Source organism: Grampus griseus (genome assembly GCF_964374135.1).
Source record: "Grampus griseus genome assembly, chromosome: 16".
NCBI classification, from domain to species: Eukaryota; Metazoa; Chordata; class Mammalia; order Artiodactyla; family Delphinidae; genus Grampus; species Grampus griseus.
The window spans coordinates 45,354,076-45,369,893 of record NC_139010.1 but is presented as its reverse complement, the minus strand read 5'-3'; the positions used below and the strand labels follow the sequence as shown (position 1 = coordinate 45,369,893).

The following is a 15,818-nucleotide window of genomic DNA, read 5'->3' as shown; positions in this document are numbered from 1 at the left end:
GCAAGTTCCATAAAGCATACGCATCACATTGGTAATATCATATCCAATGATTTACTTAGAATGCTTAGGAGTCCACTAACATAATGGAAATTTAATTAAAATGACATATTATACCTATGAATACATTTTAAACTTTTACCTACAAAACTCACCAAAAACTAGCTTTTATAAGTATAGCACAAATATTTTTTAAAATATAATTTTGAGATAGTTATTAATAATAGTATAATTACTAATGTGGTTCCATGAGCTGAGCAATAGAGAAATATAATAAATATCAGCTGAAGTAAATATTAATTTTATTCCTTATAGTGAACTCACATTGCAAGTAGATATTTACATACCGGATCATCTGGATTATATTGAATAACATATTCTATCTGTCCATTTGGGCCATCATCTATGTCTGTAGCTCCATTGTCTCCTGAAAATCCTGTAAATACTGTGGTGCCAACTGGAGTGAGCTGAAAAAAAAACAAAAGAAAAACTGTCAATTCTCATTTGATCAACAGCACACCAGAAGTGTTCTGGCACAAAAACCAGACATTTGTTACACAAAGGAAAAAAGCAGGCAGTTGCCCACAACCAGAGATCTGAAGTATTTCAAAAGAACACTTGCAAACACATGAGTTCCTATAAAGTCTGAAATTTCCAACGCCATGGTCCTTGCTTTGGATAAAGAAATAGAAGGCCCTGATTCAGTGTGAAGCGCATTTGGACCAATTTATGATCATTAGCATCTTAGCTCCTATGGAGAAATGCATCTGCTGTTCCTCCTTAAAAAAACCTTGATGCATTAAGTTATCTACAAACTAGGATTTAAACTGTAAGAAGGAATTAGTTACTTTTTTTTAAAATCAAAAACCATTTCAGAGAGATCAATGAAATCCAGTCGGTAATTACATGCAAGTGGCAAATTTAAGGGAGAGAGTTGGAGACAATGGATTCCCTGTCTGTCAGAGGAGAGAGAAAGCTGGGATATTCTTTAGTGCTTGTAGTATCGGTTAAGTAGAAAGCCATTGTGTGACAGAATTGAAGAAATGGTAATATCTTTTCATTTTGGATTAAAACAAAACATAAAATGGCATATAAGACCATGATTTCACATTTGGACCATCTAGCTTTATTTCTTATTGATCTCCAACAGAGAATCACTGTTGTTTTCTCTTACTTGTAGGTCTTTGTATTCCTACATCCACAGTCCTGTCTTCAAGCTTTAGCTGGGATCCTTCTCATTAGTTACATTTCAACTTAAGTAAGTACTGCCTTCTTCTAAACCATTCCTGACAGAATTTCCCTACCCCACATCAGAACATGGCACCCTTTTCGTTACTCTTATATTTCACACTTTACTTCTCTAATCATCACACTGTCACAATGAATAAATGAATTTAGTCAATAAACATAAGCTTTATGTCTCTAAAGAACACAGACTTTTAAATTTTATTCTGAGATATGTTTTGTTAGGTTTTAAATGGGATTCCTTAATGGAGAAATAGTTTCAGAGAGAAAAAGAAGGAGTTATCTCATTTACTTCTATTTTCAGGGGCTACAGGCGCAGATATCTGCAGGGATATCAGGCAATGTAAAAGAGTGAAGCAAGTCTCATGGGAATGGTGGCAACTGGGGAACACTTCCCCCTCTAAAATGGTAGCTGCTACTCAGCCTCAGCAAATTCTTGCCATAATGAAATATGGAGCCAATGTTACTACATCTTCTAATGTTCTAATTTTATAAGAAATCTCTTGGTTCTAAAGTCAGCAACAGATTTTAGAGAATTAAACTATGAATTTAATGCCCCCCCATACATCCTTTGGCACAGCAAACACAGGAGTTTGCAACCTCTGATTTAGAAAAATAATACAATTATGATTAAAGAAGTGATTTTAAAACTGTGCTTTGGGGAGCCCATGCTTTGGGGAACCGTGAGTACAAAGTAGCGTATTTATAAAGTCAGCTCTCCTGGCAGGCAGCTTTTAAAGGCAAACTTTGACTTTCTGCAGCTCAAAGAGAACAGGATAAAGTGAGAGGAGATAGTTTTAATAGCACATATATGAACACGGGCACACCTTTGGAAATGTTAGTTAACAAAAAGGCTTCCAAGCCAACATTTTAATATTTTTTTAATGTAATCCCTGTCCCCAAAGACATCATTCTCTCTTATAAAAATTCACCCACTCCTTTGCAGTTGTGCCTTGGTTTTTAAATTATGAAAATTTAAAACTGAATGGCAACAAGTTGTTTCCAGATATCTAATAAAACAAACTTAGAGTATTTAAAGATCTTTGTTGCCAAAGTAAATAACTGTGCCACAGAGTTGAATTAAAAAATTAAAAACAAGCAAAAGACAAAAGGAAACAAACCAAAAAACTTGAGCAATAGGTATCTGAAATTTTTGAAAATAGACTTCTGCCCCTACTTTAAAAATGTGGTATTTAGCTGTTGACAGCAAAGGACTCAAGTAGTATATCAAGTTATTAGTTCAGCATTTTATAGTGAGTTTTGCTCCCTTCCATATGTACAAATGTTGTACATTTAGGCCAAACATCTTAGCACAGATTGTTCATTTTCACTACTGGAATAAGTAAACATCTACACACAGACATACACATGTAAAATGCAACGTTAAAATGGACCCATAATTGAGCTACACACATTAATTCATTATCTACCACGCGAATGGTGGACCTGTTCAGATATAGGCTAGCGTTTGGAAACTTTGAAGCTACTATAAGAGAAATAGCTAAGAAAAAAGAGGGTTAAGGCATTTTGTTTTAATATGGAAGGTCTGACAAGAGTAAAATGGGTGCAAGAGTAAATGGGGCAAGAGTAAAATGAAATGGCCTATACCAGATGCAAACAAGCAAAAGAGAGAGCATGCAAAATGGGTTTAACAAATAGATTCCAGCAACTTATTTCACTCATTTTCTTTATATATATATATTTATATATACCCAACAAAAATATATACATATCTATGTACACAACAAAAATATGTACATATCTATGTACACATACACATATCACATATATAAATTCACACATATCACTGTTACTTATTCTTATTACAGAGACATGGCACTCTAGTGCTTTCTGAATTTCTAAATATTACGTGGAGGATGAAAATCTTCACAGGACAGTCAGGTTGTTTGTTCTACCTGTGTTGCGCTATACATTATTATTTACAATTTTCAGGGCACATCTGCCATACAGATGGTCATGTTCTGTGCCCTTTAACATTTCAATGAGTCTCAGAAATATAAATTTGGTTTTCTGAAGAGCATTCTATTCATGGGATGATTATCAGCTTGGGCACCTGCCTGAGGGTTTCACTTACTTATTTAGTTCATGTCTTTTTCCACAAATGATTTTATACAACTACTGGGAAAATAAAGAAAAATGCATAAATGTACACATAAGTTAAAGAAAATAAAGCCAGAAAATTCAATATTTCAAGAAGATGCATAAGAGAAATTTGAATGTAAAAGGTGAGCAGTTCTCAGTTAATTGATTATCCTGTGAGCCACAGCTGCTTGAGCCAACCTAAGAGAAGAGAAAATTTTCCTGACTAATCTTACTTGCAATATTTCCCCACAGAAGTATTGTATTCACAGTTTCATATAAATATAGTTGATTCTCATCATCCATGGTAGTTCTGTACTATAAAGACACCATGAACACTGAATTAACAAATACTGAACCAATGCTCCTAGGGGGAATTCAAGGTTATTACATTGCTGAGGGGAACACAGGATTAAGTTCCTGCAAGCCTCTGGTTACAACATTTTCATCAACAAATCAATACATAACCTTGTTTTATGGTTGTTTCTGTTTAAAAACACTTTATTTAATATGTTTGGTCTATTCTACTGTAGATGCTCTATATTGCACTTTTCATTTTATTGACTGAATTATTCAGCTCCAGAATTTGTTTGGTTCTTTTTTTTATGAGTTCTATCTGTTTGTTAAATTTCTCATTTTGTTCATGTCTTGTTTTCCTAATTTCACTGAATTGCCTTTCTGTGCTTTCTTGTAGCTCATTTAGTTTTCTCAAGACAGTTATTTTGAATTCTTTATCAGGTAAATCACCAAGTTCCATGTTTTGGAGTTCGATTACTGTAGGATAATTGTTATCTTTTGGCGATGACATGTTTCTTTGATTCTTTGTGTTTCTTGGAGATTTGCATTAGCTGCTTTCGCATTTGATGTAGCAGATACCTCCTCAAATCTTTTGTAATTGTGTTGCAGATATTTTTCTTGGTCACGCTTACATCTGGGGTTTTCTTCAACCTTGTATGAATACACCGCATATGTTGCTCCAACAGAGGGCTGGAATCTCTCCTCGAGAGGAATGGACTTTTACAAAGTCTCTTTCATCCACAGGTGTCTGCCCAAGTCAATATTACCCAGGTTTCCCCAGACCATGACCCAGAGGAGTTGGGGCCATTTCACTGCTCAGCCAGTTCAATGGCTTCTGCTAGTTCAAATTCCAAACCAAGGTCTCTCTGCCTATTACCCAATGCACAGGTGGGCAGAACTACTTCCAGGTCTCTTTGCATATAGTGTTGGATCCCACAGCTACAGCAGAGGTACTTTTGTTCATAGATAGATGCTAATTTTTATTTGTTCAAAGCGGGGACTTAAAGAAGGGACATCTTACACTACCATAATGTTGATGTCACTCTAGGGCAACTTTATATTCAGCAAAGAAATGGTATGTTGTTCATTTTGAAGAAAATATTGAGAAGGATGAATCTTGGAAAGCACTCCATAAATCATAATATTGTGTTAAATGTACATATTTAGTGATAGGGTAATGCCACTGGCATCAATGGCCTTGTATTGATAGGTAACAATAATCTCCTGACATTTATATCTATTATATATTTCTTGGAGTCTCATGTAATATATTTACATGAAAACTGACATTTTGGTAGAAATAAAATGCTAAAATATATAATTTCTGAATATCTAAAATAGTTTTTTATACATATTTTAAACCAATGCCTTCCGATAGACTTCAATGGCTTTAATGATTAAAGAGAAAATGTACAAGAGTCCAGAAGAAAAAAATATTTTTTATAATAAACACAACTAAAATAACACCACTTGAACTAGGAAATAATTGATACAAATGATGATATTATCCAGTTTTGAAAACCTTCTCAAGAAAAAGGCACCCCAAAGGAATAATTTAAAATGCAATTGGTGTGATATTACTTTCTTACATACTTCATCAAGAATCCAAGTGTTTAGTTTTCCCCTCCCCTCTAAAAAGGATAGAACTTCTGAAGGGTCATGGACATTAAATAAGCTGAACTAGAATTCACTATATAATGATTTACATATAATAATCATTTAATGACAGAACATCAACAATGGTAGTGGGTGCTCTATATCTACTCATAGACATTATCAAAACAGAAACATTGTCTTTAGTGGAGCAAGATTATGTATAAGTCTATATTGGACTAATACATGTTTATTTTTCAGTTACAAATATTGTAATCTGACTTACTGTGTACTAGACAGCTATTTTGCACCAATTATTCTCTTAAGAACAAACACAAATGATTTTCTCCTATATTTTTGTAGCATGAATCCATCCTCCTTATAATTGTTAATTTTATGCCTCAACTTGACTGGGCCATGAGTTGCCCAGATATTTGGTTAAATATTATTCTAGGTGTGTCTGTGAGGGTATTTCTGGATGATATTAACATTTGAATTGGTAGACTGAGTAAAGCAGATTGCCCTCCCAAACATGGGTGGGCCTCATCTAATCCACTGAAGACCTGAATAGGACAAAAAGCTAGTAAGGAAGAATTCACTCTCTGTTCCTGACTGTCTTCAAGTTAGGACATCTGCCTTCTCTTGCCTTCAGACTTGGACTCAGATTGGAATTTAGACAATCAATTCTTCTCTTTCTCAGACTTTGGCCTTGGACTAGAACTATACCAGCTGGGTCTTCAGCTTGACAACTGCTAATCTTAGAACCACTCAGCCTCCATAATCGTGTGAGCCAATTCCTTATAATCAATCTCCCTTGCTATATCCCTAAATCAATCAGCCTATCTATCTATCTAATCTATCTATCATCTATGTATCTCTCAGTTCTGTTGACTAATACACTCCTGATCCAGTTTCTCAACAGTGAACAAATAAAATTGAGTATTTGATTTTGCACAGGTAAAGATTCATCTCCCATCTTCTAACTCATCAAGGTCTATATGGCTACTGTATAGCACTTTATGGAACAATTGCTGATTTAACTGCAACAGGGGCCATAATATCTTTTGGCACTTTGATCATACTCCATGATCCTTTGAAGATTATCTACAGTGATTCCATAGTCATCTATACAAGATATTGTAAATTCCTGAACTCTAACTTATGTTGTCCTGGAAAATACACCTATTTTAAAATGATAGTTACTGTCTTCTTCTGCCCCTGCACTTATTTTCAGGCTCTTCTCATTATACTGCATGATCTAAAGATCATCTTCCATAAAAATCTTTCCAAATTAGAAGTCACTCATGCTTTGGCTATAATTCAGCCTTTAACCTCCTTCTCTGAAAAAGTAATTTTATGAATCTCTCTTGCATGTCATCCCTGCCTTACAAATACGCTTTAGAAATAGTAATATATTTAAAAACCAATGGGGTCCAACAAATGAAATGGAGTGATGAATTTGTAAACAGGTGCATATTACTGAGAACTTCAGCTTTTTCTCACAAATGCAACATTACATTATCTCTGAATCTGTGATTATTGACTGAGAGTTTATTATGGGCCAAATCACTGTTTCTATGACCATTATGTTGGTTTTATATTAACTCATTAATATAACATTTGTTTTATTCAAACATTCAACCAAATCAAATGTCTATTTGAAGTTTATCTTAAAACTTATAGAATCAGTACCAAATAGTACACATTCTTGAATTCACATTCAGTGGGTATTATCTTGCAGTGATTTATTGAAATCAAAAAGAAAAATATAATAAAGGAATTACATATGTTCTTCATTTTCCCTTTAACATAATATAGCTTTTGCGCCTGTGTATAAAATCTTGACTCTGTTTTATTCATGAAAGCTAGATAATTAATATTGAAAATCATTTCCTCTGAATAAATTTTTTAAAATAAATTCATGTAGATAATCAAGACAATATGGTACTGACACAAAAACAGAAATATAGATCAATGGAACAGGATAGAAAGCCCAGAGATAAACCCACGCACCTATGGTCAACTAATCTATGACAAAGGAGGCAAGGATATACAATGGAGAAAAGACAGCCTCTTCAATAAGTGGTGCTGGGAAAACTGGACAGCTACATGTAAAAGAATGAAATTAGAACACTCCCTAACACCATACTCAGAAATAAACTCAAAATGGGTTAAAGACAAATGTAAGACCAGACACTATAAAACTCTTAGAGGAAAACATAGGAAGAACACTCCTTGACATAAATCACAGCAAGATCTTTTTTGACCCACCTCCTAGAGTAATGGAAATAAAAACAAAAATAAACAAATAGAACCTGGTGAAACTTAAAAGCTTTTGCACAGGAAAGGAAACCATAAACAAGACAAAAAGATAACCCTGAGAATGGGAGAAAATATTTGCAAATGAATCAACAGACAAAAGATTAATCTCCAAGATATATAAACAGCTCATGCAGCTCAATATCAAAAAAACAAACAACCCAAACAAAAACTGGGTAGAACGCATAGCACAGGGAGATCAGCTCGGTGCTTTGTGACCACCTAGAGGGGTGGGATAGGGAGGGTGGGAGGGAGGGAGATGCAAGAGGGAAGAGATATGGGGCTATATGTATATGTATAACTGATTCACTTTGTTATAAAACAGAAACTGACACACCATTGTAAAGCAATTATACTCTAATACAGATGTTAAAAAAAAAAAACTGGGCAGAAGACCTAAATAAACATTTCTCCATGGAAGACGTACAGATGGCCAAGAGGCACATGGAAAGCTGCTCAACATCACTAATTATTAGAGAAACGCAAATCAAAACTAGAATGAGGTATCACCTCACACCAGTTAGAATGGGCATCATCAGAAAATCTACACACAACAAATGGTGTAGAGGGTGTGGAGAAAAGGGAACCCTCCTGTACTGTGGGTGGGAAGGTAAATTGATACAGCCACTATGGAGAACAGTATGGAGGTTCCTTAAAAAACTAAAAGTAGAAATACCATATAACCCAGCAATCCCACTGCTGGGCATATACCCAGAGAAAACCATAATTCAAAAAGACACATGCACCCCAATGTTCACTGCAGCACCATTTACAATAGCTAGGTCACGGAAGCAACCTAAATGCCCATTGACAGACGAATGGATAAGGAAGATACGGCACATATATACAATGGAATATTACTCAGCCATAAAAAGGAACAAAATTGGGTTATTTGTAGAAACGTGGATGGACCTAGAGACTGTCATACAGAGTGAAGTAAGTCAGAAAGAGAAAAACAAATATCGTATATTAACGCATATATGTAGAATCTAGAAAAATGGTACAGATGAACTGGTTTACGAGGCAGAAATAGAGACACAAATGTAGAGAACAAATGTATGGACACCAAGGGGGGAAAGCAGCGGGTGGGGGGTGCGATGAACTGGGAGATTGGGATTGACATATATACACTAATATGTAAAAAATAGATAACTTGTAAGAGCCTGCTGTATAGCACAGGGAACTCCACTTCGCTGTACAGTAGAAACTAACACAACATTGTAAAACAACTATATTAAAAAATTTGTTTTTTTAATTTTAAAAATATTCATGTAGATAAGTATCTTTAAGATAAGAGTAAGGATTATTATTAGAGAGAGTGATAAGTAGCTCTAGTCATCTTTACTAAAACCTGAAGAGTAATTACACTTAAATTGAATTAAGCTTAAATTGAATATATATGTGTGCATATGTATTGATATATACATACAGAGAGAATATATATATGAAAGAACTCATTAAGTTGAAAGTTGTCAAACAGTTGAATACATGAATATTTTAAAACGGGTGAAAGATTGATTCCCATTTACATGCTTAAAGTAGAAAATGTATTTTTATGTGCTTTTTCTCTCCCCTTAATATCCTCCTTTTTTCTCTGTTACCCGTCTCCTGCCTCCTAGAATGTGCCTAATTCCTTGGAGGAGGAAAATAGAGACAAGTAAAAGGAACATGGGCTTAGTCTGTCATTCTTCAGAAGCTTTTGTGTGCTGTAGATTAAATGCTAGTACTCTCTATTTAAAGAAACTCTGTGAATGGGAAGGGCTCTAAAGGTACATGATTTTTACTCCTTGAATAGTTAAAGATATTTATCAAGTTTCCAATACCATGGACCATATTTCTTAAAAAAATGATTTGTTTTACTTATATAAAAAATCACATTATGAAATATTAAAAAAAATTTTAAATGAACAAACCAAACAAGAACAAACACATAGATACAGAGAAGAGAGTCATGATTACCAAAGGAAAAAGGGGATAGAGAAAGGGCAAAATTGGTAAAGGGGGTCAATAGTATGGTGATGGGTGGTATCTAAACTTTAGGTGGTGAGCACACTGTAGTGTATACAGAAGTCAAAATATAACATTGTACACATGAAATATATAATGTTATAAACCAAAAAAGAAAAGATTATAAACTACTAATACAGTCAACTCCTTGAGGCCAAGGACGATGTCTTCATAGAATATGAATTCAATAAATGTTTATAACTAATGCACTGTGGAAAAAAAGAAAGACATTATATGGGTAACTGATGGAGCTGGAATGGTAACTATGGATCAGAAGTAGTAATGTATCAGTGTTCATTTCCTGATTTCTGATGGCTGTACTGTTATGTGGGAGAATATCCTTATGTGTTGGAAATACACACTAAAGTATTTGGGGGTAAGAAGGACTCTTTTCAGTAACACTCTCAAATGGTTTGGAGAAAAAGCTTGTATTATTCTTATAATGTTTCTGTAAGTTTGAAACTATTTATACATTAAAATAAAATAAACCTTTCCTTGTTAAAAAAAATCACCTTATTATATCTAGAAATTATAAAGAAAACAGATATAAAATGTTAAGAAAATATTCTTAACTATATATGGAATCTCTCTGTTATGCTTCATCATGGAGACCATCTGTGCATTTAGATCTACCAGAATGGCTCTGAGAAGAACAGATGTTCAAAAATACATATATTAGGGCTTCCCTGGTGGTGCAGTGGTTGAGAGTCCACCAGCCGATGCAGGTGACACAAGTTCGTGCCCTGGTCCGGGAAGATCCCACATGCCGCGGAGCATGTGCTCCGCAACAGGAGAGGCCACAACAGTGAGAGGCCTGCGTACCGCAAAACAAAACAAAACAAAAATACATATATTAAATGGAGACAGATGATATAGTCACAATGAAATGTGAAAGAATAGCACAGAACTAAAAATGTGATCAGGAAAGTGAAAGCTCAAATTGAATAGATTCAGAGACATTTCACCATTGTGAGAGAAAGCTGAAGTTCTCAATAGTGTTCCACTAATTACTGCCTGTTTACAAATTTATTTTTGCATTTCATTTTGAAGACCCCCTTGGTTTTAAAAAAAAGTTATAGAAATATAACTATTTCTAAAAAGCATATTTCCAAGGCAGAGTTGACTTGTAAGATGGCCAGAACCTATACTAAGTATTTTAAAAGCATTATCTCTTATAATCCTCAATACAACATTTTAACATTATTTTTTGTTATTATATTTATTTTACAGTTAAGGAATCCAAGGCTGAGAGCTTCTGCCTGATGTCATACTTCTAATATTTGGTAGATAAGGACTGCAACACAGATTATCTGGCTTCAAAGTGTTAATTCTCAAGCACTATGAAATATATTATTTCAAAATTTTTGCAATTTGCTATTAAGAAACTTTTGACAAGAAAAGAAAATGAAAGAGGAAGTAAATATAATTTGGCACATAACAGAACCAAGATATATAGTAATCTGAAATGATACAATTTGGATGATGTATTACATCAAAGATAATTTATGTTTGGCCCTAAGGAAAAATACTTTTGATATATTTTACAGAAAGACAAATAAATCCAATTTAGCTTGTGCCTGTGTTTCAGAAAACGTGGATTAAATAATTACTGCTATTGAAAACCGGTTGGTTCTCAGCAAGTAAATTATTTCATGAATCCCCAAATTCACCATTTCAGCATGCTAACCTCTTCATTAGTAATCAAAACTTTATTGCTAGTGTATGGCATAATGTCTGAAAAAGCACTCAGTAAATGCTCAAGGGGCAAAGAGAAGAAGGAAGAAAATATATCCAACCACAGTAATTTGCATTTTCATCAATGGTTTTCAACAAATCAATGTTTCATAAATCACTAATAAAAATGTTAGGTGAAGGTTTGATGAGGAACAGGATATTTACAAAGTCTTAAAGTCGTTTTCCACAAAATAGTTTTAATTACTTATTAAGTACACAAAAATGAATAAATATAGTAGAAAAACCTGGCAAACACTGTCTTTCCAACATGATAAAAGCTATCATTACCAGAAATGGGACACACTGATATTGTGAGTCTCTTTTATTACATACTATGAAGAACATGCTATCACTTTTGTGGTATTTCTGAACAAAATCTATAATCATGAGGAAATACCAGGTAATTCTAAATTGAGAAATATTCTATAAACTGTCCCACTCCTGGAAATTATTAAGGTCATTAAAGTCAAGGAACTATTAAGGAACTAAGATTGAGACTAGAAAGACATGGCAACTAAATGCAATGTGTGACCTTAGGTTGAATCTCTGACCTATAAAGGACTTTATTGGAAAAAAAATCAGCAAAATTTGGCATCTGTAGATTACATACTAATATTGCATTAATGTAATTTCCTGATTTTGATGGTTATATTGCAGTTATATAGATGAGTATCTGTGTTTTTAGGAAATACACAATGAAATGTTAAGAATTTAAGGGGTTTCATATGTGCAACTTACTCTTCATTGGTATAGAAAAATAGTTGGGACTTCCCTGGTGGCGCAGTGGTTAAGAATTCTCCTGCTAATGCAGGGGACACTGGTTGGATCCCACATGCTGTGGAGCAAATAAGCCCGTGCGCCACAACTACTGAGCCTGTGCTCTAGAGCCTGCGAGCCACAACTACTGAAGCCCATGTGCCTAGAGCCTGTGCTCCACAACAAAAGAAGCCACCGCAATGAGAAGCACGCCCACTGCAGCAAAGAGTAGCCCCCACTCGCCACAACTAGAGAAAGCCTGCATGCAGCAATGAAGACCCAATGCAGCCATAAATAAATTTACTTTAAAAAATAGTTATATATCTATATATGATATATATTTGACTGTACTGTCACATACAAATAAGCAATATACTGTATGACATTTATATATATGTGTATATGCATGTATGTGTATACACACACATCTCTATCTGTTCATTTATCTATTAGAAAGAAAGATTATTTGACCAGTACTCTTCAAAACTGTCATCAAAAACAAAGAAAGTGAAAACAGATACAGTCCAGAGAAGACTAAAGAGACACGATGACTGATAGTACTATGGTATCATAGATGGGGTCCTGGGACAAGAAAAAAGACTAGTAAAACTAAGGAAATCTAAATAAAATATGGATTTGAGTTAACAGCAATGTTTCACTGTTGGTTCAGTAGTTGTTAAAATATGTAGCATACTAATGAAAGATATTAAGAATTGGGGAATTTGGAACTCTATTACTTCTATTAAAATGTTATTTAGGTCTAATTATTTCTGATGTTTACATAAATGGTAGAAAATGTGAACATAAACAGACCATTTCCATAATCATTTTCATTATAATAAAGTCTAAGACTTAAACGTATCATTTACTATAAAAATATTTTTAAGGATAATAAAATTTTATTTATATTACGTTTAGTTCTTATAAATACATAACATACAATTGAGGCAACTGTTAGCCAAAAAATAAGGGAGACAGAAAGAGAGAGAGAGAGGGAGGGAGAGAAGGAGAGAAAGAACAAAAGAGAGAACAAAATAGAGCAAGAGAGAGGTTCTCATCTTTTCCTATGGTTTAATTTGGCTGAAGTTCAGCTTTGGGTTCCTGCTGATGGGTCGGATCATTAAAATGTTTTTAATCATTCACTTAAACCCTAGGGAAAAAATCAAAACATTTCAGAGCCCCTTTTTCAAAAAAATTAACTAGCATATTAACTTTATTAACAGGTATTGTTGAAAGACATGATCATGCCGCATCAGGAGAAAGAGATATAACAACATCTGAAGTAAAATAAAAATTCTAATTAAACCAGCATATGATACCAGCTACCATGAAATACCCTCTAGGGTATGCCCACTAATCTACATGTAGTTGGGCAAGATGTTCATCTTGATATACTCGTCATTGGGTTACTTTTTATAATTCTTCATGAACTTAAAATCATTCAATAAAAAGTAATATATATATTCCAAACGCTGTGTTCCTTTCTCTTAAAACTCTACCTAGCACATGATCATTTACTAAATTGTGAATCGAGATGATAATTTAGACCAAAGAAGCAAGTGTAAATCTTTTCAAATTAGTAATAATACTCTTCAGATTAATGGTGTTATTTACTCCTTACTCTTCCTTTATGTATCTGAGCTCCATCATTCTCTTGCCTGATGCACTTGTACAATATGGTGATCAAGCACTCGGTTTTGGAGTGAGACTGCCTCAGTTTCTCACTTAGATCTGCCACTTAGTAGCCATGAGATCTTGGGCAAATTAATAAATGCTTTTCTGTCTCAGTACTTTTTCATCTTATTGTGTAAAATGAAAACAATACACACAAATAATTTGAGTCTGTGTGTAGGTACAAGTAAGTTTTAAATAAGATTTAGCATTCATAAATGATAACTGTTAGAATTAATCAGTCAATACTGTTGTAATCTGTCCTGGTTCCATTCAACATCAGGAGATATGATGCTACTAAATTGGCAAAAGATCTATGCAGAAATCTGTGAACTAATTTTAGATAACAAATTTAAAATTAATCTGGTGTCAAGTTAGTTCCTAATGACCATGTGAAAAAATCAAAGAAGAAAAATAAATACTAAAATTATTCAAAATCTAAAGTTTACAGGGCTTCCCTGGTGGCGCAGTGGTTGAGCGTCTGCCTGCCAATGCAGGGGACAAGGGTTCGTGCCCCGGTCCGGGAAGATCCCACATGCCACGGAGCGGCTGGGCCCGTGAGCCATGGCCGCTGAGCCTGCGCGTCCGAAGCCTGTACTCCACAACGGGAGAGGCCACAACAGTTAGAGGCCCGTGTACCGCAAGAAAAACCCTAAAGTTTACAGACTTTTAAGATGTTAACCAGGACATAATCTGTGATATACTTGTAACATCAACAGTTATGAAACGACTGTTCCTGAAACCTAACGTTGTTTCAACTGCTAACCTTTACCTTACTAAATTGTAAATGGCATTTTAAATTTAGATTTATGAAGCATCCTTTAAAGTTTCCTATTATTAAGAACTTAGAGAACTTGATCGAACACAATTTATTAAATTGACTGTGATTATTTTGGTACCCCTTGCATCTGAGCTTCATAAAACTGTGCATGTAGAAAAATCTTGTTGAGATAAAAAAACATTTCGACTAAGGGGAGTCATTTTAATGTTACTTAATAAATATGACTACTTTTTCTGGGACACGAAAAGTATGGTAAAGATTCTTAAGCAGCGTATAGTCATATCCAAATAAGTACATAATTTGCCCCTAAAGTTATGAAAAAAGGGCTCTAATTCACATAAATACGTAACGTCCCCCTAGAGCTACGTAAATAGTACTATAATTCAAATAGCTCATATTTACCAGGTTAAAAGAAAAAGAAAAACTGGGTTTCTTTTTTTGTCATCACTGTTGTGTCACCCTATATAATTTATCACAATCACCTGGAAAGATTTTACTCCTTTCTAAAATACTTCCCACGTATAAGCTTCTCAAATTTAACTCAAAACAAACACTTTCTAAATCATTCTTACCTCAGGAAAAATCAAAGTGAACATATATGTTAAATAATACTTTCCTGTTGCATGATTGTTCCATTTCTGCTTCATTGAGAAGTCTATTAATACAACTCCTACAATGTGTCAGGTACTGTTCTACTCAAATAACAAAACAAAGTGCTAGCTCTAATAGTGATTCAATTCTAACAGGGTAGATATAAAATAAACAAATATATATAGATACACACACACACACATATATACACACATACATATATATGTATATATATCCATATGTAATATCAGGTTTAAATAAGTGATCAACTAATTTCAGATTTTTAAAATTAGTTATAAAATATACAGGTGAGGTGCTATACACTAAAATCTGTGGACTTATTTTTCTTTCTTATTCTAAGATTTATTACACGTATTCATTAAACTCTATAAGGTAGGTTTCTAATATTTTCATTCCCAGTTTTTACATGAGGAAACATGTTTCTCTGAAACACACAGAAATTTTAATTTTTTTAAAGATAAATGCAATTTAAAAAATGGTAAGCCAGCTCTATCATAGTTGGACAGTTGAGTTGTCTCCAGTTTTTGATTATTATGGAAATATCATCAACAAATCTCCTTATACATGCTTTCTGGTGGACATATGTACCACTAGAGCAGACCTGCTGAGTCACAGGGTATCTACTTGTTTACCTTTCTTTTCTTTTCTTTTAACATCTTTATTGGAGTATAATTGCTTTACAATGTTGTGTTAGTTTCTGCTGTAA

At 34.0% G+C, this 15,818-nt stretch overlaps 1 protein-coding gene across 7 annotated transcripts in view; it reads right to left on the bottom strand.

Moving 5' to 3' along the window:
• PCDH15 (protocadherin related 15) overlaps positions 1 to 15,818 on the bottom strand; it is a gene marked incomplete at both ends in the record, with an annotated part of 696,762 nt that overhangs the window by 400,997 nt on the left and 279,947 nt on the right. For all 7 annotated transcript variants that reach the window (XM_082673500.1, XM_082673497.1, XM_082673498.1 and 4 more), the window contains one exon: positions 345 to 464. In XM_082673500.1, coding sequence (XP_082529626.1) covers positions 345 to 464 — 120 coding nt within the window. The remainder of the gene's footprint in view (positions 1 to 344; positions 465 to 15,818) is intronic.